At 35.8% G+C, this 27485-nt stretch overlaps 1 protein-coding gene across 4 annotated transcripts; it reads right to left on the bottom strand.

Annotated features, from left to right (window-relative positions):
• Window positions 1–203: 203 nt before the first annotated feature.
• On the bottom strand, window positions 204–26060 carry BNIP2 (BCL2 interacting protein 2). 4 transcript variants are annotated; one of them, XM_007084641.3, is made up of 11 exons: window positions 25876–26060; window positions 17876–17982; window positions 16525–16592; window positions 15786–15953; window positions 13956–14132; window positions 11105–11207; window positions 9801–9932; window positions 8547–8633; window positions 8316–8414; window positions 7540–7575; window positions 204–4875 (listed from the first exon to the last, which is right to left on the bottom strand). In XM_007084641.3, the coding sequence occupies exons 2-11, from the start codon at window positions 17923–17925 to the stop codon at window positions 4824–4826; spliced, it is 972 nt and encodes a 323-aa protein (XP_007084703.3). In that variant the 5' UTR covers window positions 17926–17982; window positions 25876–26060; the 3' UTR covers window positions 204–4823. The 4 variants fall into 4 exon arrangements, with proteins under 4 accessions (XP_007084703.3, XP_042844674.1, XP_042844675.1 ...); XM_042988740.1 differs by lacking the exon at window positions 7540–7575; XM_042988741.1 differs by lacking the exon at window positions 8547–8633.
• Window positions 26061–27485: the final 1425 nt, after the last annotated feature.

Below are 27485 nucleotides of genomic sequence, written 5' to 3'. Positions count from 1 at the left end.
CAAAGTTTGATAGTTTCGACAATGTTTAAAATGAAAGCAGGATGAACACTTCACCCCTTTGAAGAATAGCAAGTAGTGCCCAGACTACATAAAGAGAAACAAAAGTTCTGTAACTACTGAAAGGCTTACAAGATAAAAACTCAGTGTAAAAATTTAGTGACGTAATGTAAGACAAAATATGTGATAAAAATGAGTCAAAAACAAACTTTACAATTAATTTATTTAAATTCATTAACGTTGCAAAAGTATCATGTGCAACAAATCAGGACACAAGTTATTGTATTCCTAATAAGTCAGAGAAAAATACAATATTACATCTCCTTAGTAAATCAAGACCATCTCTTTCCTTTCTTACAGGGATCACATCAACATCTTCCACACACAGTCATCAGAACTAAATTCCTCACACTGTAAAATGACAGCACCAACCTAGGCAACATATTTTGAATAGTGAAATGATCACAGCACATTGTGTCTACATGGCAACAACGTGAACTTACATTAAGAAAAATACTTGAATTTTTGGAATTCGTATCAAAGTGTGTAGGTGACTAACTCTAAATTGTGTTCCAGGTGAACAGTGTCCAATCGGCTGTGCAAGACAGTAGCCCCGAACACCTCCAATATTTACCAGTTAGGTTTATGTAAATGAACAGTTTAAGGGGCATAACTTAAAAAGTCTGTATACAAAAAGTGCAGTGGAGCAGCAGATTAGTATTATTTTCCAAGTTCCTCCTTAGCCATACTGATTGTGAAAACACACAGATTTCAAAATGTAAATGTTTTAACCTCTTATATAAGGTCACATAAGACTCAGCTATCCGAAGCAAACAGTTTAATATTGTTCTTTATCAATCTGAGAGCATTAAACCTTTGATTTTCATTACATGTTTAAGTGCTTTATGTGAACTTTTCATAGAGTTTTTAAAGTAAATCTCAAAACATAAGAAATTAAGTAGATCTAGCATACATAGTTGAAACAAAATAACAGTTCTGTTCAAATTTTAGAGTCACTCCTGGTGTTTATTAACACATCTTATTTTCAAGTACTATTTTTAGAACTTTGAAGGAAAGTTACATTACAGGGACTCACCTCTGATCTAACTCTAATTCATTCAGAATCTTGGGTGGCGGAAGAGGGAGTGAAAGGCTCCCCAGGGAATTCTTCAGTACTATTAGAACACTGCACAGATGGTCTCCACTGCCCTTACCAGCTGACCTTCTCATGTGAATGTAAATTCGTAATGCTTTCTCCCAGCAACTCAACTCCTCCAATTCCTGGTCCCTGCGACAAGATAAACTCTAACGGAACAGGTGGTCTAATTAATAAGCACATTAACTCCTCTATTCCTTTCTTTTGAGGTTTGTGATCCAGTTCTCAAATATCTAAATAGGATGGGAAAAAAATAAGCATGAAAACAAGATGGGACGGATTAGCAAATCTATTTTCAGCCTATCTTCTCCCTTCTGATTAAGCAACGTTACTAATTTTCCATATATAACATGGGGAAAAGGAGGACAAAGCAACTGTCACCTTATATATACCTTTACCAATCTCATCAGGAAACTGGCCCGTTCTATCCGATAATATCCTAATGCTAATTTATCTGTCAATTGAAGAAATCTAAAAAAGCCACTTCCGCACTAAATCAAACACTTCGAGATTCCCTGAGCACTCACATAAAAACAGCCAAATAGTGGTGCTATATAGTCCTCTACAAGAAGTCTCTATCAAAAAGCAGATCCCTTACCTTTTTAAATTCTGAAATTGCAGCCGAACAAATTCTAGCTACTGACATATACTCGTCAATCAGCAAATTTCAGTACTCACTGCAAGTTACTAAATAGCGATGCCCACTTTCAAGGACTACATTAACGTTTACCAATCTTAGAAAACATAAAAAATAACCTAGTCCTAAACTTTAATCTGAGCACTGTTACTGCTGACCCTCTCTGTTCAAACTTGTTTCTGTATGAAGAGACAAAGCAGAGGAAAATACAAATTCTCATTATAGGTGTTACCAGTCTTTGCCTCCTTCACTTCCAGTCTTCTTACTCACATGTTCCGTGTGAAGCCTGCAGGTTTTCCTGTTGGATGCAAGAAAGCCTACTGCATGGTGCCAAGAGCTGCCACACACACTATTTCCCTTTACAGACACATTCAGTGACATCTGAGAGAACCCCTTTATAGTTTTCTTTCTCTTCCTTCCTTGTTTTGTTATTTTCCTTTCAAACTACCCTGCTAGGGCTTACCTAGAATCATATTCCACCACCAAGCTCCACCCAAGGTAAAGGCTATTAAGCTTAAACTGTGAGGTCAATATACCATCTTTCCTTGGTGCTACCTAGGAATATGATCCAGCAGAACACAACCAAATTACTTTATACAAGAAACTTTTGACTAAGAGGCATTCAGAGCCCAAGTACAACAAAATATACTGACAAAAATCAAATTAAACCAGTTAAGTTAGATCCATGACCTTAGGAGAAACATGAAATATTACAATTATATGTACTTTCACTTCAATCAGTAATGGAAAATTAAAATTGAATGATATGGGGGAAATGTCAAAGACAAACGATTAACAACAAACTTAGTAAATGCTTCTCCTCCAACCTACCAGTTATGATCTTAAGCCTTAGGGTTATGAGACATTTATTATGGGGCACATCTCTATACCAGATTCCATTAAGGTGCAGGTTAGAGCAGGTGTGTTTTACTCTAGCGATTCACGGCACATCCCTTTCGTTACATCCCAAGTGTTAACAGTGTTCCCTCTGATTTTTAATGTTCTAATGGATGACGGGCTAGTTGTACTTCAAAAAATATTTAAGAAAATGCACCACTTTTGCAACAAGCTGTATCTGTAGTTAGGAACAATGCTTGCAAAAGCAAAAGTGAACAAACACAATAAACTGTTGAAACTGAAAAACTGTTAATGTGGAGGAAAACCACCTATTTAAAAAGCTCAGCAAACTGTGAGCAGGATAAAGACTTTTATAGATGAAAGACTACTTAAAGAGCTCTACAAATACATACCCTAATCACAATTAAATTCCACAATCGTTTATCCATGATTCTCATATGGTTCAATTCAGAAGGAATGGCTAAGTTGTTATTGTTAGTTTGCTTTTTCAACACAAGCCGTTTCTAAGGTTTGAGCAAGCAATAATGGTTTTGGCTTTACTTGCCAGAATGACGTTAGTTTAGGATCTGCCTACAGCTGCTTATCCAAGGTAAGTCAGAAGGCTGCTGAGGAACATCTCATCCTGGGAATCCTCCAGGATTAGACTTAGGTTTAGCATGTCAAGTTTATAACTGAGAAGGACAAAAAGTAAAGGAAAATTCTCTTGGTAATACAAACTTTGTATTAAAAATGGCAATGGTGAAAGCCACATGTATGTTCAGTCTGACAGAATAAAGCCTAAAAGCTTAGCCCTCCTTTGCTCCAATTTTGCTACTCTAGGACACTCTTTAATAAATTGCCTTACAGGAAGGCCCAGAGTGTGGCAGTACCCTCAAATTTGGAGGATACCAAGTTTTCCAAATGAGTCACACAAGTGTATGACACAATATTAGACCAACCTACTGTTTTAGGATGATTCTGCGGGCAATTAAGTTCTGTTCGAGCACCTAAGGACAATGTATTTTAATATAGTGTCAAGGTACTTACCAAATTAAACAAAAAGTTAATATAAATGTGTCATCCAAAACAGCATAATGCAGTGATGCTCTAAGACTTACAAAATAACTTAGTTTTACAGTACTGTCAACATGATTCAAAAGAAAATGTGAATACACACAATATCTGACTAGGTCAAACACTTATTATCAAGTTTAAATAATTGATAAAGTATTTTGGTAAAGTGCCCACATTGAGAGCAGTTAAAAAAGCAGCCCCTATTTTCTACAGAAAAATAGTGACAGTGAAGAACTCATCACATTCTCTGAATACTACACTGCACTCACAAATTCTGGAGAGTGATACCCTGGACACACAGCTTATTTCACATTAGTGAACAAATCTAAAATTTTTATAATAAAGTTCTGACTTTGGGCCAGAAGATAAAATGTCCCATATATACATATATACAAATCCCAATTCTTAGCCTCTGTAGTTCTAAAAATGGCTTTTTGACTTGTCTTTAAAGTTTAAAAAGGAAACAGTGTGCAATACATTTGTATTTGCGCTTCTGAATTAAACGGTATTTATTAAATGAGAAAAAAGCCTAGGATAGTATACATCTACTTAGATTATGAACATGACCTTTGGGTGTTCATGAGAACCAGTTTAACTGTCCCTCATCTTATGAGCAACTTTATTCTGTAAGTTACCCAGGAAATGTATCTAACCATCTACAAAAACAGAAATTCGAACATGCACTTTACAAATCATGATCTCATTTACCTGCACATTCTTCCACAAGACAGGTATACATTAAAAAATATTGCTCAGAAACATAAAAATATATATTATCTCTTTCCTTTACCATTTAGGCATATAAATATTTTACTGAAGAAGATGTATCATTCAACAAACAAATGCAAAAACTGCTTTATATAAAGTGTGGTTCTCTGCTATTCAGCAATATAAAATATAAAATGAGTACAATATAATTAGCTAATAAAGAGCTAAATTCAAGAGATTTGCAAACCAATACAGCAGTGAACAGTCCCTTATACAAAAGTCCATTAAGGAAGAATCAAGTCAATTTTGTAACAGGTTACATAAAAATCAGGGCCAATAAATGCATTATAAATGCAAAAAAGAGCACTGCTTCATCAGCACATTCTTCAGTCTTGTCTGGACTAGATGCCAAACTTACTGTTCACTTTTCGGTTCATCCTGTTTTCCATTAAGCTCTTGATCAACTCTGGTTAATGAAAAACAATATAGATAATAAGACACTAGCAAGTGAACAGTTTTCTTTTAAAAACTGTGACTACTTTTAGCATAGAATATTATTCTGTTAAAAACAAAGCTTTGCAAAGAAGCAGACATAGTAAAAAGGTTACCAGACATTTCCCCAACCATGAAAGGTAATTTTTAAAGACAAGAGGACACTGGCAAGAAATGTGACTGTTGTTTCCTCAAAGACTGTAATATACTTTACGTACAAATGCCCATAAACTTTACTAAAAGTTCAAACTATAACAAGTATATTAAAATCTTGGAGCCATAGCATGGCTGGGGCAGGGATGTAAGTGATGAGAAAGTGGCAGGAAAAACTCCCTCAAAAATGATTCTGTTAACCGAAATATTAAAATGATACCAATCCCACCAACTGATCAATGTTTTTAAATTCAGTGATAAAAATGCACATTTATAGAAATCAGAATTATTGTATAAAATTTACTAGTACACTTAGAATATAAATGCCTTTCACTTATTTTGATAGTAAGAAGCCATCGAATTTAATAATCAGAAATATCCAGAGGTGGTTAAAAATCTGCCTCGATTAGTAGTGTGTTGCACAGAGATCATATCAAAATTTAGGCAAGTGGAGATTAGAATTATGTAATTACCACACAATTATAAACAACCCTTTAAAGAAGATAATGTACCATAGTCTATTATATTTCTACTAGTTGGAATTACTGATGGAGGGGAGTTTAAAACAATTTGATATATAAAGATACTTTTCATTACTATGTTTACATTACTATGATCATCACCACTCATTACTAGGATCACCTGAACATTAGTAAATGAGACTGAAGAGTCTTGGTCTGTGGTAAAGCCAGATTAACAACATTTAAAAACATTTTTTTTTTTTTTTAATATGCTGGTACCAAAAATCTGAAAGGTACATATTCTTGGTAAGGCTTGCAGTATACAACCAATCTTTTCAAAATCTGAAATATCCTTAAGAACGAATTTCACAATTACTTTACTTTTAAACTACATTCAAACATGTTAACAACTGTTATCTCTCCCTGGCCATACTTGGCACTGAGGAACTGTTTGAAAGAAACATCTACAACATTTAAAATTCCTATACTTCCACACTCAGTTTTGAAACCCTATTATTACCAGTACTCATCATAGGGATTTCTTAATAGGGAGCTTAAGTAAGCTCCTCCTCATACAGTCTCTGTGAAATGTCTTAAAATATGCTCCTTTATCTTTAAAACTTTAATGTTACCATTTTCAAGCTGACAAGAATTTATTATTTTTTAAGAGTAAAAAAACTTGGTACAAAAAAATAAGGAAGTGCCTGAAAGATACATGTAATGATTCTATCAAGGTTAAACAGAAGTTTTTAAAACAGAAAACAAACAAACAAACAAGATAAAATAGTACTGGTAGGTTATCAAAAAATACATTTAAATAAAAAGTATAGTTCTACTATTTTTCTGATGCCTAAATTCTAGGTAACTGAATACTAAGAACTTTGTAAAAAGGCCCAGCAGATTTTATCAACAAAGGTAATTCATTTTGAAATCCATGAAGCAACTGGCTTCAGTATACAATTACAGATTATATTTTTAATTTCAGTTATCTGTCTGGCAAATGTACACTAGTGCCTAGGAAAAAAAATTAGCAAGATCTAAAATTACTGTTCACACCTCTATGTTCAAATGTTTGTTAAACTGTTAAGTGTCATACAAAAATGTAAAGCTATGATTCCGTCACAAGGTCAACGGAATTCTTGCTCATCAAGAGAGTCAAAACGTCCTCAAAGTTAAGAATGTTTCAGTTCCTTATAACTGGTTCCTTAGAATGGTCAAAGTAATAACTACATACAAATTTCTCACCCTAACTCTTAAGACACTTAGTATTAAAACAGTTTTGCTAATATGTCATTATTTTTTAAAAATCCATTAACAAGTTAGCTCCAAATTCTACACTGTTCTAAATTAGTATATAAAATGGTAATTATTTTATATCCTTGCCTTTCATGTTCTATGCCAAGATATTAAGAGCTAATAGTTTGTTATGCTCAAAGCAGAAGTATTCAAAATTAAAGACGGAAAGCAGAGTATTTAACTATTAAATGGTATACTGAATTTTAGGTATTTTATTGTATGTAGAATTTGACTGGTTAGCAGGCCATTTATAAGCATACAGGGAAATCAATGTTGGTTAGCCAAAGAATATGTACATTGCAAATATAATCATAAACCCCAGGGAAATAAATTGATTCCTTAAATAAGTACATGTATTTATCAAAACCACTAGACATGTAAAGAATATGGTGAAACAGATAAAGTCTTAGAGGTAATTGGTTTTTCAAATAGTATTCTTAGCAATTTCTCTGGTTTTCTCATCAGTATACGTATACCAAAAAGGAGTGAAGAGGGGCTGTGGCCTTTAATTCCTAATTGGCATTATACATGGTGTTAAAACAGGGTGAATCCAAGCCATATTCAGCATCGGGAATTTTAGATTCACTCTGTATTTGGATTCTGGGGTATGTTTATATTTACAGATGCTATTATCTTTGTCTACAAGCTAACCAACCAATAAGGAAGAGTTAGTCTGTGCAATGCAAATGGACTAGTCTAGATGCAACCCAGTCAAGGTGTGCATATACCTTTTTTGTTTCTTTTTTAACTTTTCTTCTTCATACCTTGGTAGGGAAGAGTTATTTCAGTAAATATACATGTTATGAAGATGAACAAAAACTCGAAAAAAAGGCACTGACAATAAACTCATATAAGACTGCAGGCAAAACCAAAAATACTTAATACACTGTGGAGAAAGTCAAAACTGACCTAAGAAATCTGGCTTTGACACATTAAATGGACTAAACCTCAGATTAGCAAAACAAAAAACTTTTTTCTACATGACAGCAGTGTGATACCCAAGTATTTATGTTAATAGCCTTCTACCAAATCCTTATAAAAGTTATAAAGAAGTGAATGTGGTAAACAGAATATATTCCAGCCACTGGAATGTACCAAGGTTAGGCTGATAAAAACAATACTGTATTTCTCCAGTAACAGGATTATTCAATGCCATGATGAATTTACTCAAATTTGGAGAGCAGCATGTTCCAAGTCTACAGAACGTTCTTTAGTACTGACCAATGAAGAAATCAACTCTTAAGATTGCAAAGTCTTTAGAAATGAAAATTAATCACAACCAGAAAAATACTTCCTACTTCTTCAACTAATAGCCTGAAGAAAATGGTGACTTATGGAGAAGGTGTTGGAAAATGGCTTCTTTCCCTTTTCCTTCTTTACAAAAGCAAGAGCAGTTACAAAATATTTATAATACAGGAAAAAGAGTGTGTATTGAAAAATATTTACCTCTTGCATATCAAAATATAAAAATCCAATATAATTAAAGAAGTAAAACAAAACATACTGTTTTATGCATTCTGGTATGCCAACATATTCCATGGGGACAAGTTCCGCTAGTTCTGCCAAATTAAAGACGTATCTAATTTTTTGGCTGAATTTTGAGCTACGGAAGAAAATAAAAATAATTACCTCAATATTCTGACCAACAGAACTGACAAATTCATGCAAGGAGTTTGTGTTTTTGTTTCTAGTTTTGTTTTTTTTTTTTTAAAGTCAATGGCTCTCAGAAAATTACCTAATAAAGGGTCTTGTAACAGCTAGAAGTGTTCTGATAAACCATGAGGGATGTACAATGATTAGTGATTTTAGATTTTTCCGTAACCTGGAGTTAAAAAAAAAAAAGAAAAAGAAATAAAAATTTAAAAGCTCTACAAATTCTACTGCTGGAAGAAAAGGTAAGACATCAGTAAGTATGTACAACTTTATACAAAAAAAACCCTCATCCATAAGTTCATTTAGATGGGATATTCTTAAAGACAAGAAAATGCACTCTTGAATTCTGATGGTCACTCCTACTACTGAGATGAACTTTACTCCACTTGGCTAAATTTATGTCCATCCACAGTACAGCCTGTCATTAAATGTCTCCTAGATATATTCACTTTAGGATTCTGTCAACCAGGGGTAGAGGTCAATATGGAATACAGAGGTAAATTGTTTTCATTTTTCAGGAGAGGAGGGAACTGGTACTCATTTCTTTGACACTATGAAAGGCACTGTGCAAGCAGAAAGCTGGATGTGAAGATCACCATAGGAACAGGAAATGTAAATCAGATCTAACACATTCTTATGGGGTGTAAAACTCCCCCCTAAGAATTAAAGGCATTATCCTGGATGACTTATAATGACCAAATAAAACCTGTTTTATTAATGCATATTTCACACTTAAATAAAGTGATCATTAGCATTTTTTTTTTTATCATAAAAACTAGCTCCTGCAATGTTTAGGTATTTAGAGAAACCTATTAATGAGTCTGAGTTCATTAAATTAGTTCAAATTAGCTATAGTCAAATCAAACCAATTGTAGAATCAAAGTTCCTTCCATTCACATGGATGACTAACTCCTAGGAGAACACACTTCTGGAGCTCACTCCAGAGGAAGATTATAGGTGAGCATCTTTAAAACCATAAAACATGCTAAGCACTATGAGTTAAACAAAATTCACAATATATTAAAATAGGAAATGTACTAAGTTTTCCATCCTTTCCCAGAATGTAAATTACAGGAAAATGTTCAGTGTGGTATAAATAAGGAGAAATAAAGAACTATTTTATAAGTTTGTTTTAAGGAATTATTCTTTGTAAAACAGATCAAAACTCATTTCCTTCAGGATATTCTAAGATACTACATTGAGAAAAGAGAAATGTGTTATGAAATTAACCAATGTAATTTATGGTGTCTTTAAGTGGCAATAGGAAATAAAATTTAACCTAATAAATCTAATCTAAAAATTATTCAGACTAGCTTGCAATATGTATTTACAATACCTTCTATCAATTTGCTGATAGCATTTCCTGAGCCATCCCAGACTGGGCATTTTTCTTCGAGTTGTAGCACCATTTAAATAAACTATCATGTAGTTTTCTGCTACTAACAGCTCCAAAGTGCCAATAACATACCTATAAAAACAAATTAAGTTTAAGCCTTAAATATTGCTTTACACTACCAAACCCAATTATCCAAATTATAGAATGTCCTTCCCTTCTCTTAAATGACAGCAAAGCCAATTAAAATTCTAAAACTCCATTGGTTGGGGGGGGTGCCTGGGTGGCTCAGTTGGTTGGGGATCCCACTCAGGTCAGGATCCCAGGGTCATGGGATTGCCCTGCATCAGAGGAACCTGCTTGAGATTCTCTCTCTCTCTCTCTCTCTCTCTCTCTCTCTCTCTCTCTGCCCCCCTTACAGAAGCACACTTCCTATCTCTCTCTCTCTCTAAAAAACAAAACAAAAAAAGTTTTAAAATTGCATTAGTCAGTATTATGATTATATACAAAAAAGTTATCTTTTAGAAATACATATTTAAGTGTTTATAGATGAAATGACATGATTTCTGGGATTTGCTCCAAAGTTATACAATGGGGAGAGCATAAATTTTGGGGAGGTATAAACTGTTAACTATGGAACTGGGTGATTCATACACAAAGATTCAATATATTTCTTTCTGCCTTTGTATATGTTTGAAATTTTCCACAATAAGTTTTTAAGTTCATATATTTTGAGAGAGAGTGTGTGTGTGCACAAGAGAGAGGGACACAGAGGGAGAAAGAGAATCCTAAGGAGGCTCCACGCTGTCAGCGCAGAGCGTGAAGCAGGGCTTAATCTCACGGTTCACGAGATCAAGACCTGAGCTGAGATCAAGAGTCGGACACTTGACCAACTGAGCCACTCCGGCACCCCTCCACAGTAAGAGTTTTAAAAACAGCACTAACTTAAGAAACAAAACGATTCTGGAGAAATATAACAGAACTTAGTTCAGTTACATTTGGCTTCTTGGGAATAAATGCAGTTTAGTCATATGATTTTGAGATCAAAGCAATTTCTTTACACTCAATGTATCCTCAAATATAAATAATAAAGAAGCTGGAACAGATCATTTGAAATATCCCCTCCGGTTTTAAACTGACAATTTTTCTGCTGAGTTGGAAAACAAATAGTTGCATAATGCCAAAGAATAAGGACTTAACCAGGATGGGGATATTTATAATCTTTTCCCAGTTAAAGTTCACCTTCTTGAAATGGAGATCTAATTAACCCAAAATTCTTCCAAGTATTTTTGTGAAGATACACTTACTTAAAGAGATTGTCCATCAGGTATCGATAGTTGGGTTGACCACTTTCAGGCATAAAACATACAGCAAACACAACAATGGCATTTAATCCATCGCCATAATATCCTGGAAAAGAAATCAAAGAAAATCGCTAGCACGATTTTACTTTTTCAGAGGAAATCTGTACAGTTGACAGATTATAGTGATTCACTTTCCACAAGTTTTTGGATCAAAAATCCTGGTTTCTTATTTAATCTTAAATAGTCTTAGAAAGATGTTTAAATCCCCTCTTCTCAAAACAAGTGCAATAAAATCTCAAGAGGAAAGGGTGGGCATAAAACCAGAAACCCAATTAAAATAGCATAATCAGAAAGCCAGACTCATTTTAGCAAATAGACAAATGTGATATAATCCAAGCAGACATAATACAAAAACATCTGCAACAAAACAATCTTAAGCAATTTATGGTTAAAGTGGGTGCTTCTCAAAAAATAGTTTTACAGTCAACAATACCTAGCATTTTGTGGATTTTAGAGAGGATTAAAAACTAAGAAAAGATTACATCTCTGACAATTCTAACAGAAGAAAAAGTGTTAAAATGTGTATGTCTATTAAAATGTGTATGTTTATTATAATCTCTAGATATTAAGCTGTATCTAGTAACAAACTGTTTTGCTTTTTCATTTCTATTGTTTACAAACACACGCTGAAAAGGTTTAAACATTTCAAGTACCTTAGCATCTTCAATATCTTTCTTAATCTCAGTCACAAAACACATTGTGATAATTCAGTAGGATAAAATGGCCCTAATTATTTTCCCCTAATCCAAATAAAGCACTATTTCTGAAAGATAATAGGTTTAAACCATAAGGCAGGTCTCACAACTTGTTTCCCATGAACCAGCTGAATTAATGCAAGTCTGTAGACTTCCTGATCCAGATTATCCTGTTTTCTTCATCTGAATAAGATTAAATTAGGTGGAATAATGTAACTGCAAATATTCAAGTGATTTGTTTTCAGATGAATGAAGACTATAGAAATAAGGAAGGGAATGCGTTTGGTAGAGAGTAAATTAAGCAGAAATGATTTTACATAAAAAAACCCAATCTGCTTAACCTGTGTGGTCCCTTTCCTGCATTAGGATTTCAGGTAATATGACATGTTCTAGAGAGTGACTTGCATTTTTTTTTTTGTTTGTTTATTTTTGAGAGAGAGAGAGAGACAGACAGACAGACAGACAGAGCACAAGCAGGGGTGGGCAGAGAGAAAGGGAGACACAGAATCCGAAGCAGGCGCCAGGTTCTGAGCTGTCAGCACAGAGCACGACATGGGGCTCAAACTCATGAACCGTGAGATCATGACCTGAGCCAAAGTCAGATGCTCAACAGACTGAGCCACACAGATGCCCCAGGAGTGAACTGCATTTTGACTACCATTAACATTCTGGCACTATTTACAGCGTGTAAGTAAACTTCTGTACATGGCACAGATGGACAGAAGTTATAATTGTACTTCCAAAGCTTTTCCTATTTGACTTGTGATTTCTTAAGGATCAAAGCCTTACATTTTTGGATATTCCACAAATATGCAAAGTTGGTGCTCTGTAAGAATGTGGAATGAATTAGTTCTGTACTTTATGGTAAAGCTACAGGATTTGTTTAGGGCTTTAAGTAACACCAGGTTTTACTTACACAACAAAAATACTAGTACAAGAATGTTCACAGCAGTTTTAATCATAATAGCCCAAACTGGAAACAACTCACATAGCCATCAAAGGAAAAGTGAATAAGCCAACTGTGGTCAAACCACACAATGAAATATCAATTAGCAATAACAAGGAATGAACAATAGACACGTGCAACAATATGGATGAATCTCCAGAAGATGCTGAGCAAAAGAAGCAGACACAAGAGTGTATACTATATGATTCTAGTTACATGAAATTCTAGAACAGGAAATGTCATGGGGACAGACATTAGAATAGTGGTTCCTGGGGAGGGGGTATTCATTGGGAAGGAGTATGAGAGAATTTTGGGGGCAATGAGAAGTTCTATCTGTCTAGAGGTGTAGGTGATATGGGGATACATGGTTACATGGGCATTTGTCAAAACTCACTGAATCTTACATTTCAGATTAGAGCACTTTTAAGTGAAAAAGTCAGAAAGAAGAAAAACAAATACTGTAGGATATCACTTATATGTGGAATCTAAAAAAGCCAAACTTAGAGACTAGAATGGTGGTTACCAGGGACTAGGGGGAAAGAGGAGATGTTGGTCAAAGGGTACAAACTTCCAGTAATATGATGAATAAGTTCTAGGGATCTAACATGCAGCATAGTGACTACAGTTAATAATACCCTATTATGTACACGGAAGTTGCTAAGAGAGCAGATCATAAATGTTCTCACCACAAAAAAGAAATGGTAATCACTATGCAATATGTATTGTATCAGATCAACACATTTTACACCTTAAACTTACACGATGTTATGTGTCAATTATAGATATCTCATGAAGCTGAGACCAAAAAAAAAAAGAAATTTGCAAATGCTACAAAAAAGGATTACGGCATTTCACTGTATATAAATTACAAACGGATAAAAAGATGAGAAAGTCTCAATTTTGGGGGGGTGTCTTAGGAAGAGAGCGGGAGGAAAACAGTTTTTGCTGTACACTCTTGTACCTTTTGAACATACTGTGTGCGTCTACTAATGATTTTTAAATGTGGTTTTATCCTTTTACTTCAAACCTGTTATATTTCTAAAATGACATAAAAATTACCAGTTACAATTTTTAACTCAAGGGAGAGCTTCTTTAAGCATTTACATTTCTGATACTGCACTAAAAAATACGAACAATCTTTGATCGCTCTTACCTCCGTGGCTGATAACTTTTTTATAGGGTTCAATTGCCTTCATATCAACCCTGTGGTCCTGTTCTCCAATTCTGAACATACGCCAGCGTCGTCCATCTTCTTTTTCCTCTGCTGCTGTGTATTCGGTAATTGAGCCTTTCCTAATAATTTCAGTAGTTTTGGGCTTTGGAAGATCATCTGTCAAAATAAAAGGTTTTTGAATCACAAATTGTTACTTATAAATAACAAATAAAAATAAAATTGCATGTTAACCACTTTACTATCTAATTAGACTGTTCAGAGAATTTTTCATTATACCTTCTGTGGAATTTTTAAGTGTTTCTTCTATAATAGAGGAAAAGGCTTCTTGCTCTTCGTATGAGGCCATTTTATGCTTTTGGAAAACATGGTGAACTCTTTTTGTATTGCTTAATTCAGAAAGCACCTAATCACAGTGCAGTGTATATTCATGAGTCCAAAAAAAGATAATTCACACAACCATCAAAATCTTAGCATACTGGCCTTACAATACTGTTCTAGATTCTATTTACAACATTGTTCTTGGTAGTTACCACTATAGGTTATTTACAGTAAGTATCTGAGAGCAAACCGGTTTTTGTTATTGAGCACATAAATTACTCCCCAAACATTGTAATACCAGATAGAAAGTGGTTAACTAGTCAATGATTATTTCTCATTTGATCAATTTTATTAAGCATATATTTACTGAAAAAATTCTGATGTGTACATGCAAAAGTCTATTTTGAATTGACATTAGCCAAAGCAGAAGCACCAATGATTAGGTGTAATTTATATTTCAAGATTGCATTTTAGTGGATTTTAAATGAAGAAATGATTTTCAAAATTTTAGTATCATAGTCCTTACCAAAAGATGGGGGAGGGGGAACCTACTGCATGTTAGTTGTTTGTTTCCAAGATAAAGCTGTTAACGGAAAATATCCTTCCAGGAAATGACTACAGCAGCATTAAAGAAAGAAGAGACAAAACACATAGGCAGAAAACTATTTCAGTATCTTTTAAAAAAAACTGCTATAACTGGACTGCTTAGTGAACCAGTAAAACAGGGCAGAAAAAAGGAACAAAGATACAGCATATCAAGGATTTTACTCTTTACTTCAGATAAGACACATAGTGCCGAACACTGCTTTGAAATGAAAATCATTCTAAGGATAAAACCCACAAACAACTATATAAAGATACTGTACACAGCAATTATGTCATTAAAGAAAGCATCCAAAGCAACAGACATGCCAACTCCTTTGAATTCTAAATAACTAATAATCAGGAATATAAAGTTTGAAGACTAAGAGTATACATAATTCAAGCTGGTTGTTTATACAGTGTAGGCAAACCTAATTAAAAAAAACTCCCTTCAAAGCTCCCTCTCTGCAAATCCTTAATTACTTGTAGCATATTCCCTAAATTACATGTCTCTTCAAAGCTTTTCTTGCTTAGATTATTGACTGAATAAAAGAACATGCCATAATTATCAAGCGATATTTTGGAAGCAACATGAGAAAACATAACTTTACAATACTGGGCAATTAAGAAAAAAAAATTAAGCCACCTGTGTAATCTACTAAAAACAGTTTTGAAACATAAGAATATTCAGCGTTAGCAGTACTTCACATCTTAGTAACAAATACAGTAGGAACTTTAAAGAATAACATGATATTTCAACAAAATCCCTTCGTCATTGATTTTGGGTTCATGCTCAAGTTTTAAGTTTTTCCAATTATCCTAATACGAAACCGCTACTCAAAAAACACGTATGCATACAGAGACAAACATTTATTAATAAAAGTTAGATAAAAACAATGAAGCATTTACCTTCCCACTCAAATTCATTACTGTTCTCTGATGGCGTGTCTAAGCCATCTAAGTCAATCTCTCCACTTTCATCCAAATCATCTGACAGCACAGAGCCATCACTAGGATCCAGGGTCAGGCTAATGTCTGGGGCCATGAGTTTCTTTCTCACTTTATTTCCATTAAGTTCTAGTGAGCATGGAATGGGTAAAAGAAAAAAAAAGGTGAAAAATAGATTAGAAGGATTGTTTACATGCTCAAGTTGAGTAAGAGAAAGTTTTAATCACTTCATTCTTGAGGAAAATTAACATTAATCAGACACAATCCCAAAGCATTACTTTACGAACTTTGGATTTTGCTCATTATTGTTTCTACATCATGGCAAGATGACATACTCCGACAAGGATATATCTTTTTAAATAACAGAGGCAGATCTTACAACCAACTCTTACTACTAAAAATGAACTCCTCTCAACTTTTTATTGTAGAAATTTCCAAAAACCAAGGGTATGTCTTTGGAAAGTTATAATTTCCAAAGCATTCCAAACACGCTTTCTTAAACATTCAACTCATTCTTTGGCTCCCTACAATAGAACAAAAAGTGAGTGTGTATGTATATGTATATATTATATATATATATATATATGTATATATATATATACATTTTTTTTTTTTTTTTTTTTTTTGCTTGACAAAGAAAGGTGTTAAAAAATAGCACAAAGTCTATCATTTCATTGAAACCAAAATGTCAAGTTCTTACCAGGCTGGCTCTCTGGTCCAGTTACAGCTAATATATCTGCTTCCATACTATCATCCTCTGGTAAAGGTCTAGAAGACACAGACATAATTTTTATTTCACAAATTAAAAAAAATTTTTTTGAAGTTAAAAGAACTATTAAAAATATAGAACCAATTATGTGGAAAACTGAATAGAGTGGTTTCTTAAGCTTCAGTAATTTACAAACCACTTTTAAAGAAAATTTCAGACTGTTGGAGATGACTTACACATTTAAATAAATAACACATAAAAGTAGATACAAATTCCTTATCTAATTCCTCTTGAATACAACTATAAAACAATTCTAAAAATTATAAACAACCTAAATATATAATATTTGAATATATAATTCAAACGCAGGAATTTAATGTGACATATGATACAATGGGTGATGAAGGTAAATTGTCCCTCACGTGGGAGGATGGTGATGACAGCTACAATTCTTTTGAGCTTAGTATTTCTACATTACTATTATCCCCATGTGTTATGCAATGGCTTGGTATTCCCACCAGCTGTCCATATTCCCACTGCTAAGGGACCTTTCTATGCACTGGGATGGTCTTCTAACCAGGAAGGTATGGAAGCATCATTTACATATAAGATCTGCCTCTGCCCTTTTTCTCTTAACCCAGCTGGTGTCAATACCATTGTAAACACAAATGCAAACATATCAAGGTAGCTGGCTAGATGATCTAAAAAAAAAAACCCTTATTTATTTAATAAATTTTTTCTTAAAATAGAAACACAAAATTTAATAATTCTTACAGACATTTAAAGACTCCCTTCTCCCAAAAACCCCTTAGACTCTAAGAAATACCACATTAAAGCATTTTTTTATAATAACAAAAATTTTGAAATTTAAATCTTGAAAACAAAAATGAAAGATTATAGAAAATCACATATATTTATTGGAATATAAGATACAAGAGAATTCATCTAACTGTTGAACAGGAACTCTCATTTTCTAGTATCAAATGAATACCTTTCAATACTGGGCTGTTTCTTTTTTTTTTTTTTAATGCTTATTTACTTTTGAGAGAGAGAGAGAGAGCGAGCGAGCATGAGATGTGGAGGGGCAGAGAGAGAGGGAGACACAGAATCTGAAGCAGGCTCCAGGCTCTGAGCTGTCAGCACAGAGCATGACACAGGGCTCGAACCCACGAACTGCAAGGTTATGATCTGAGCCAAAGTCGGATACTTAACCGACTGAGCCACCCAGGTGCCCCTCAATACTGGGCTTCTTTAAGAAACTCAATATTCATTTAGTAAGTGACATCTCAATAAAGAGATTTTGAAGTTTTGTTTTAAATTTTCTTTTAAAAGTACTGCTCACATTGGAAAATCTTCATCTTGCCATTCTTCCTTAAGTTCCACACCTTCCATCCTCAGCTTAGATTCAATATCAACTACAAGCTCCTGATAATCCAGAGAGCCAATGTCCTGTGAAAAGAGAAAAATTTATAACAACATATCTTCCATTTTATTTTTTAACCGCTTAAAAGGCATAATAATCTTGTACCTTAGTTCACACCTCCACCCTGGTTGTGAAATCAATTTACTGGGTTTCAACTACCATTATAAAAAAAAAAAAAAAAAAAAAAGAATGAGAATGAAGAACGGTGTGTGTGTATATATATCCACACACATATATACATATATACATATGTATATGTATACATATATACATACATATATACACATATGTATATATGTATACACACATATACATGTATATGTATATATATACACGTGTATGTATATATACATATAGGTATATGTATACATATATACATATATACATATATATGTGTGTGGACATATATACACACATATATATATATTCTAGCAAAGTAAGTGCTATTTGTAATAAGGGTATTGTGCAGTGAAAATATTTGTTTTCAGTTACATATATGCATGTGTATCCCAGGCTGTGATTTAAAATTTATTAAATATTTTGACTTATGCAAAAAAAATTATGCAATTTTAGGGGGAAGGCACAATGAATAAAAAGTAAATATATTCTCTACTCTAGACCCATAATTTTCTGTCATGTGGATGGAGGTTGATTCTAGAAATCGACAGTAAATCGCATTTACATTCATGATGGCACTAAAGCCAAGTAATATGTGTGCTGTATTTTTTTTTTAACTGAGGTATAATTAACATTTTTGAGTTGAAGTACAATAAACATGCGTGCTGTTTTCTATATTTCCTCCCGTATAGTTTCAATGCCATAATTCTGGAGGTATTTAAAGAAGGCTATTTAGTAATTATCCAGTAGATTAATTTTGATTTGCCTCATATCTACACTAAACTTTTCTCATACAGTTCAGCATAAGTTTTCAGACACTTAGTGAATATTTCTATTGATGCATCTACATGTGTTAACCTAGGCCATTAAATTTTAGTTTGTCTCAGGAAGGGTGTGGGGCCAACATCCTTATTTTACAAAGTGAAGAACCTAGAGATTGGTTTGGTTGATGGAATAAGAAACAGAGGTTTAAGTATATTATTTAAGAAGTCATAAAGATCAACTGGTTAATGAGTGCAACAAAAAACGGACAACTTTAGGGGGAAGAGGTATAAATGAGTATTCAGTTGAATTACATTAGACCAAGTCAATAGATGACTAAAGGTATTTTTTGAAAAAGTAATAAAACATGTATTTCTTAAGAGATAGGAAGTATCACTAGAAGTATTAAAAACAAAGCAAAAAGCGTTGGCCCCAGTAGAAGAAAGAGGGTGAGATGGGGAGAATGACTGATGCATTTCATAGTAAATCCTAAACTATTTGACTTTTAAAATCATGTATATATAACTTTTAAAAATACTTATCAAATAAAACAAAAGGTGACAGTCATTCACATTCACTTCAATTAGTCTTCTAAAACAACATGGAAGGATCTCAAGGATAGAATGCTAAGTGAAGTGTCAGTCAGAGAAAGACAAATACGTGGACAAATACATCATATGTGGAATTTAAGAAACAAAACAAATGAATGAAGTAAAAAGAGAGAAACAAAAAACTCCGAGTCTTAAATATAGAGAACTGGTGGGGAGGTGGGTGAGGGATGGGTGAAAGAGGTGAAGGGGATTAAGGGTACACTCATCATGATGAGCACTGAGTCATGTACAGATTTGTTCAATCACTCTACTATACACCTGAAACTGATATAATTCCAGTTAATCATACTGGAATAAATAAAGAAAGAAATAAAACAAAGACATGGTTATGGTTTATGGTTGCTTCATGTGCTGTCATTACAACAGTCAAAAGATGTACAAAGCTGGGGGCGCCTGGGTGGCTCAGTCGGTTAAGCGGCCGACTTCGGCTCAGGTCATGATCTCACGGTCTGTGAGTTCAAGCCCCGCGTCGGGCTCTGTGCTGACAGCTCAGAGCCTGGAGCCTGTTTCAGATTCTGTATCTCCCTCTCTCTGACTCTCCCCCGTTCATGCTCTGTCTCTCTCTGTCTCAAAAATAAATAAACGTTAAAAAAAAAAAAAAAAAGATGTACAAAGCTGTACAGAAAAAGCACTGTGTTCCAGAACAACAATAAAATTAGGCAATTTTCTGAAGTGTTAGATTTCACATGGTAAACTAAATTTATATCTCTGCCAAGTTTGAATTCTTACCTCTGCTCAAAGAAAGGTTTCACACATTCTCAAAAGGTTTAAATTTTCGAGGACACGCTTTCAAGTACAGAAAAAATGGCAAATGCTATCTTTTCCTCACTAACATATTTGCTTGGAAAACTCAGTATTTATATATAGGAGTAAAGGATTTTTAACTCTTTGGGAAAACAATGAACGAGGCAATGTTGAGTAGAGAAGAAAATAAACAGAAAAGGGATACCTACCTTACCAATCTCTTCTATTTAAGACACAGAACTAGTGTAAAAGACCCCAAAATTATGGTCAACAAGCCCAAATACTTAATGCTTATTGCCCTAGAAACTGATGGTCAAGAAGACTGAAACACTCCGTTAATACAGGTTTAAAACTGTCTCTTTCAAATTTTTAATTTTTTAAATTAATGTTTGTAAATTTACATCCAAATTAGTTAGCATATAGTTCAAATTTTTAATTTTTAAAATTTTAATTTACTCCTCAATGTTTTCTCAAGTCTTTTATAATCACATTAAAGTGAACTAATATACTTCCTAAATTCAATAATCAGAAAAAGTTTCCATTATTTTGTCTCGCCTTTTTGCCAGGTGTTGGAAAAATACCAGGATGTTCTTGGTGTCTTTTTCAAATATCCCACATACTCAGAAAAAGATTTAATATCTCAAAAACAAAAGCAGAGACTGAAAGTGCTATCACTATATTCCCAACACCTAGCACAATGCCTGGCACATAAGCCTGTAAATATCAGTTACATGAATAAATACTTAATTGTAGGTATGACACTGGATAGCAAGCCTTTGTGTTGTTCTACCCCTTAGGCTTATTTTTCTTATTAAACTATGTAAGTAGGCTTTCTGTTGTTTTACTCCCCAAAAAGTGTAGTGAAAATATTTAGGGCAATCCACATCCATGCAATTATCAATTTCTGTTGGTAAAATTATTCCTCATTTGTAAGAGAAAATATGTAACCAGTGAAATTCGATAAGACAAACCCTGTCCTTTCGATCCTCTACCACAGGAACCAGTCTATCACTTGAAAAGAACTTCTCTACCCAATATAGAGCCTGAGTCCTTCAGATATCTCAGCTGATTCATTCAATTTGTACTTCAAAATCATGAAGTACATGATGTTAATACACACAGCACATGGACATGGATATTTAGTTTGGGGATAATTATTTAAGCTAGTTAAACAGAACCCAGGAGGAGAGCTAAAGACACATTCACTCTTGACCATTCCATCACGAATTTTAGGGAGAAAATACACTAGGTAGATAAAAAGTTTAAACAATTGAGAGAATATTGTTCTTGGAAGCACTTAATCATCAGCAGCTGTAAGAACAGGAAACAAACAAGAAAGGAGCAATATAAGCACAACCACTTTGAAGGAAATCAGGACATTGCTGACTCACAAGTTAACTGTGCCTGTTTCCCACTTTTTGTTCATAGATTTAGTAAATTAGAATGGGGAAATAACACTTTAAGATGCCATGTGTTAAAATAACCTAATGCAACAGGAATAACTTGATTTCTCAACAGACTTGTGGTACCGGGAGAACATCATAACTTGTGCCAGTTATCAGTGGAAGTCATAGAGATAAATTCACAACAGTTGCTGACCTCAATGAGGTTAAAAATCAAGGAGAATGTATTTCCTCCTGACAGTCTCTGGAGCGAGGTGTGGTGGTAAATTCAACCAAAACGAAGAAGGGGTTTCCCTATAAACTCAAGATTGAAAACATTAAAAGCAAAAATTAAGTATTAAGGGGCGCCTGGGTAGCTCAGTCGGTTAAGCGTCCGACTTCAGCTCAGGTCACGATCTCACGGTCTGTGAGTTCGAGCCCCGTGTCGGGCTCTGTGCTGTCAGTTCACAGCCTGGAGCCTGCTTCAGATTCTGTTGTGTCCCCCTATCTCTGCCCCTCCCCCACTCACGCTCTGTCTCAAAAAATGAATAAATGTTAAAACAACTAAAAAAAAATTAAGTATTAGAATCATATTTACAACCGTCTTGGGTTATAAATTATAATCTTACATGACAACTTTACTATTATGTAGTGTAACAGTTCTGCTGGAATAGGTGCTAGTGACCACCATCTACAGTTGCAGAAGGAAATGCCCAGGCAAGCCTTTCACTTCCCCATTTAAATGAAAGGGCTTCGTTCTAAATATTTATGTTCACTTTGCCCTGTAAGGTTGGCAACACTGGTAGCACTATAGGAGAACACTTTAGGCCAACTTATATGTTTACAAAGATCACCAAAACACCTACAGAAAAATCTTATATGCTTGTCACTACTTGAGAGCAGGATCATGCAGGGGTTTTTAAGAATGAAATGACACCATGATCTGTCACCTTACACCTATTAGAATGGCCATTCTCGATTCAACAAGAAATAGCAAGTGCTGGCAAGGGTGTGGAGAAAAAGAAGCCCTTGTGCACTGCTGGTAGGAATGTGAAGTGGTGCAGCCACTGTGGAAAACAGTATGGAGGTTCCTCAAAAAATTAAAAATAGGAACACCATATGACCCAGAAATTCCACTTCTGGGTATCTATCTGAAGGAAACAAAACCACCATCTCAAAAAGGTACATGCAGCCTCATGTTCACTGCAGCATTATTTACAACAGTGAAAGTAGAGAGGCAACCTATGTTTTCATCCATGAATGAATGGTAAAGGAACTGTGGCATACATATAGAATGGAATATTATTCAGCCATAAAAAGAATGAAATCTTGCCAGTTGGGACAAATGGATAGACCTTGAGGGTATTATGCTATGTAAGATAAGTCAGACAGAGAAAGACAAACACTATATGGTCTCACTTAACTTATATGTGGAATCTTAAAACACACACATGTGCGCGCGCGCGCGCGCGCACACACACACACACACACACACACACACACACACACCCCGAGTTCTTAGATGCACAGAACATTGGTTGCCAGAAGGGAGGGGGGTTGAAGGAGTGGGCAAAATGGGTGAAGGGGGTCAAAAGGTAAAAACTTCCAGTTATAAAATAAATCCTACGGATGTAACGTACAGCATAGTGTATTACAGATCTGAAAGATGCTAAGAAAATAATTCTTGAAAGTTTTTATCACAAGATAAAAATGTTTAACAATATGTGGCAATGAATGTTAAATACACTCATTGTGGTGATCATTTCCCAATATATAAAAATATCAAATCATTATTGTATGTACACCTCAAGCCAATATGATGTTATATGCCAACTGTACCTCAATTTAAAAAAAGAGCAAAATGAGATACTCTGTCAAAAATGTTAACACAAAACTCAAGAAAAATTACAATGGTCTGACTCTTCTCAAAATTGTGAAAATAAAGCAAAGAATAATTATGTCACCTATAAACAGTACTTTTAAAAAAAAGTTCTTAATGTTCATTTATTTCAGAGAGAGAGACGGAGCGTGAGCAGGGGAGGGGTAGAAAGAGACACAGAATCCGAAGAGAGCTCCAGGATCTGAGCTGTCAGCACAAAGCCTGACATGGGGCTTGAACTCATGAGCCATGAGATCATGACCTGAGCTGAAGTCAGAGGCTTAACCGACTGAGTCACCACCCAGGCGCCCCTAAACAGTACTTTTATTATCAGTATGCAGAACATACTGGAGATGCTCTAAGGCCTTTACAAAGATTAAAGTATAATACTGATCTCCTTATTGTAGTTATAAATATATTTTTAACATTTTTTAAATTATTTATTTTTGAGAGAGAGAGAGCACGCGCGAGGGAGGGGCAGAAAGAGAGGGAGACAGAGAATCTCAAGCAGGCTCTGCACTGTCAGGTCAGAGCCCGACAAGGGGCCGGAACCCACAAGTTGTGAGACCATGACCTGAACCAAAACCAAGAGTCAGACGCTTAATCACTTAATCGACTGAGCCATCCAGGAGCCCCTGTAGTTACAAATATTAGTTGTAATATAAAATTATAATTTTGAGGACCGCCTAGGTGGCTCAGTCAGTTGAGTGACCAACTCTTGATTTCGGCTCAGGTCATGATCTCCAGGTTCAGAAGACTGAGCACAGTATCAGCGTGGAGCCCTCTTGGGATTCTCTCTCCCTCTCTCTCTCTCCCTCCCCCACTTGCACTTTCCCTCCCACAAAATAAATAAATAAACCTTAAAAAAACGATAATTTTGGAATATTACTATCATCACATTATACTAGTAATCTGCTTTACACCATGTAAGCTTAATAAGACATCTTTCCATCTACTGTTAGCCAAGGTTAATTTTTCAGAACTGGCTATATATACTTCCTTTTTTAGATGCCTTCCTGCATCCCTGATCTTACCAGCATTTCTCCAGATGGAATCCGGAGAACTACTTTCCTTTTCACATTTACTAACCACTTGCACATTCATCATCTCATATGTTCCAATCAACAACTTCTGCGAAGTGTCAAACATTGGTGTTATTATCACCATTTTCTTCTTATATGTGAGGCAAACGACACTACATCCCGGTTCCCAGATTAACCCGTAGACTATTACAGCGCACTGTCTCCAGTTCACCATCAACTTTATACAGAATAAGCCTGTAATGCCAGATCTGGTTACATTTAACTTCAAAGGTCCTCTAACGCTTAAAGACTACAACAGCACTGACTTATGATGGTCTAGTTCAAGTTTCATGTTGGCAGAAGTGGACCTGTCATACTTCCTGTATAAGCCCAACAACGTTAGGTGGCAATTGAGGAGATTAGAAAGATTTAAGAAGAGTGCGGAGAAAATGTAAAATGACAGGAACTAAGTAAAAGATGTGCAAGATCATCAAGAAGATAGTACAAAAGGTAAGTAAATTGGGTAACTTCAGTTACCAACCTTATCCATTTACAAGCTGCAGAAATTCTTACACAATTTTAGAGAAAGGATGTTTAATTGAAAAAAAGTTAAGTAATTATGCATTAAGACAAACAGAGGTCCTAATCAAAAAAGGTGAGGACGAAAAAAGCAACACTAAAATGCAACCACACACTTCAGCTAACTATAAGGCACTACGATTACCAGGATGAACAGGGCAAAAGCTGTGCTCTCAAAGAGCTCCAGGAACAGGCAGACAAGGTGAGTTTCAAAGCAACATAACAGACCCAAATAAATTCCTGATTTAACGTGAGCAGATCTAGTTGATCTCAAGGTGCATCAGCTACACCAGGAAACCCAAACCATTCAACAAAAGGCGAAGTGTGAATTCACGCAGGAATTCGTCTTTTCACAGAGGAAGGTCTACTAAAGCTTTCATTACAAATGCCGCTTCCGCGTCTACTCCCCGAGAGTATGAGGCACATCAGAAGTCCAAGTTTCTTTGTTCTGCACCAGGACTGACGCTGGTCCTAAATACGGGACCAAAGGGGCCAGGTCACCGCACCCCGACTAGGGTGTGTGCAGGGGGAGCGGAAAAGGGGCAAGTTCTCTCCTGAGAACAACAGCACAAACGGCAGACGGGTGGCGGGGGGCGAGCAAGGATGGCAAAGGCAAGCAGGAGCCGAGCCAAGGGCGGGGGCCTAAGCTGGGTGGGGATCCGGGAAGCGCCTCCCGGGCAGGTTCCAAGGCGCCCCCTACACCGGATAACTCTCTGGGTTTCCTCTCTCGGGCTGTCCAGGGGACACGCGCCCCTCAGACATCCGCCCCAGGCCTGCTTCCAGCCCAGGCCCGCCGTGCCTAGTCTTCCCGGGCCGCACTCACCCCGGAGGAAGCCTTGGCCCCCTCGTCTTCTTCGCCCCTCCAGGCCGGCGACGCGGGGCTGACGGCCAGGTCGCAAGAGGTAGCGCCGAGAGGAGCCCGCTCCCCTCGGACGGCAGCGGAGACCCTGGCCCAGTCCCCTGGCTACAGCTGCAGCGGCAGCAGCTGACCCGGATGCAGAGAGCTGCCCCGGCGGAAGTGGTAGTATCCTGACCTTCTTCGGGCGAAGGCGTGGCGACTTCCCTAAGCAGAGCAGTCCTTGCCCCCACCCCCTCGGCCGTCGCTGACGAACGCCTGCGCAGGCGTCCGCCGGGAGCCCTGTATTCCAGCAGATCTGGTGGCGCTTACTCGCGTGATGGCGAGACTGGGTGCCCGAGTCGCAGAGAGCCCTTTATACACTATTTTGGCTTTATTGATCATTACAATACATTTGTAGCATAAAATGGAGGAAAATAGGGGAGGAAAAGTACCCGAGGCCTCATTTTGGGGAACTAAACTTCAGAAAAACCCTTGGCAAAATTCTCGAGGCTGAATAAAACAGTGCTGCCCAGAATACAGGGAGCGATCAGATTAGTGTTTTGGATTAACAGTTAGTTGTGGACCATGCTCTAGTAAGATAAAACAAAAATATTAGACACATTTTATTATTAGAGTCAACAGCCACACAATTACTTGTAAAATTACTATAAAGTTTTCCAAACGCTTACTCTAAATTTCTGCACCTGTCTCACCGTGGATCGCTAACCATCAGTTCTCTGAAGGGCCCAGTTCTCTGAAGGGCCCAGCTCTCTATAGCTTCAAGGAACTAAGATCATTTGGAGAAGATAATAATCTCTCTCAAGAAATTTCATCCAGTAAATCCCTACAAAGGCGCAACGGTCAACTACTGGGCAGGGTATTTGTGAATGGGGGAAGGGTGGTTGAGGGGAACAGAAAGCTCAAAAATTTGAGTCATTGACCCAAAATGCAGCTCCCGGGTTTACACTGTTTTGGCAACATTTACTGACCGTTGGCAGGTGGTTAAACTCTCTGTGTCCCATCTATAAAAATAAGGAAAAAACAACTTCATAGGATTTTTGTAAGATAAAGTCATATTTATTAGAATAGTGCTTGACTTACTGTAATCATATATGTTAGGTATTATTCCCCCTAAATAGCTGGCAGAGAAAACAAAACTTACCAACTGGTACACAGAGCTTTAAACAACGTCTTGGATCATGCTTATGTATGTGAGTCCATCTTCAGTTACAGATTTTTCATAGTTCCATAGTTTGCTTATTTCAGTCCCGCAATTAGTAGCATTCCTCACAGGGTGGCAGCAAATCATTTCAAATCATATACAGTTATGTGATTTGGTTGTTGTTGTTTTGTTTTGCAATCTTCAGTTTCTATTTCATTTCAGTAACTTCACTGTTTAATAAGCTCGGTTAGTGTTTCCTTTAGTTTTGAATAATCCATTCTATGAGTTATCTTTTTATCCCCATCTCATGAATTATCCATACTTCTTGCTGAAACATTAGAAACTATAAATAAGGCAAAAAAGATAGTCACTGCTAATACCTTTATGCATATCCTTTCAGATTTTTGTATACATATACCTATAGAAATAGCAC

This window comes from Panthera tigris, chromosome B3 (assembly GCF_018350195.1).
Source record: "Panthera tigris isolate Pti1 chromosome B3, P.tigris_Pti1_mat1.1, whole genome shotgun sequence".
Taxonomy (NCBI): Eukaryota; Metazoa; Chordata; class Mammalia; order Carnivora; family Felidae; genus Panthera; species Panthera tigris.
The sequence above is the reverse complement of the archived record's forward strand: the minus strand, read 5'-3'. Positions and strand labels throughout refer to the sequence as shown.

Bases quoted from the DNA above. Each gene is read 5' to 3' on its own strand.
- BNIP2 (XM_007084641.3), bottom strand. From the start codon at position 17,925: ATGGAAGGTGTGGAACTTAAGGAAGAATGGCAAGATGAAGATTTTCCA. The intron at 14,133-15,785 runs GTAAATGCTTCA...TTATTTTGACAG, and splicing joins TAATGAATTTGAGTGGGAAG to ATGATCTTCCAAAGCCCAAA. The intron at 11,208-13,955 runs GTAAGAGCGATC...TTTCTTTTCCAG, and splicing joins AAAAGTTATCAGCCACGGAG to GATATTATGGCGATGGATTA.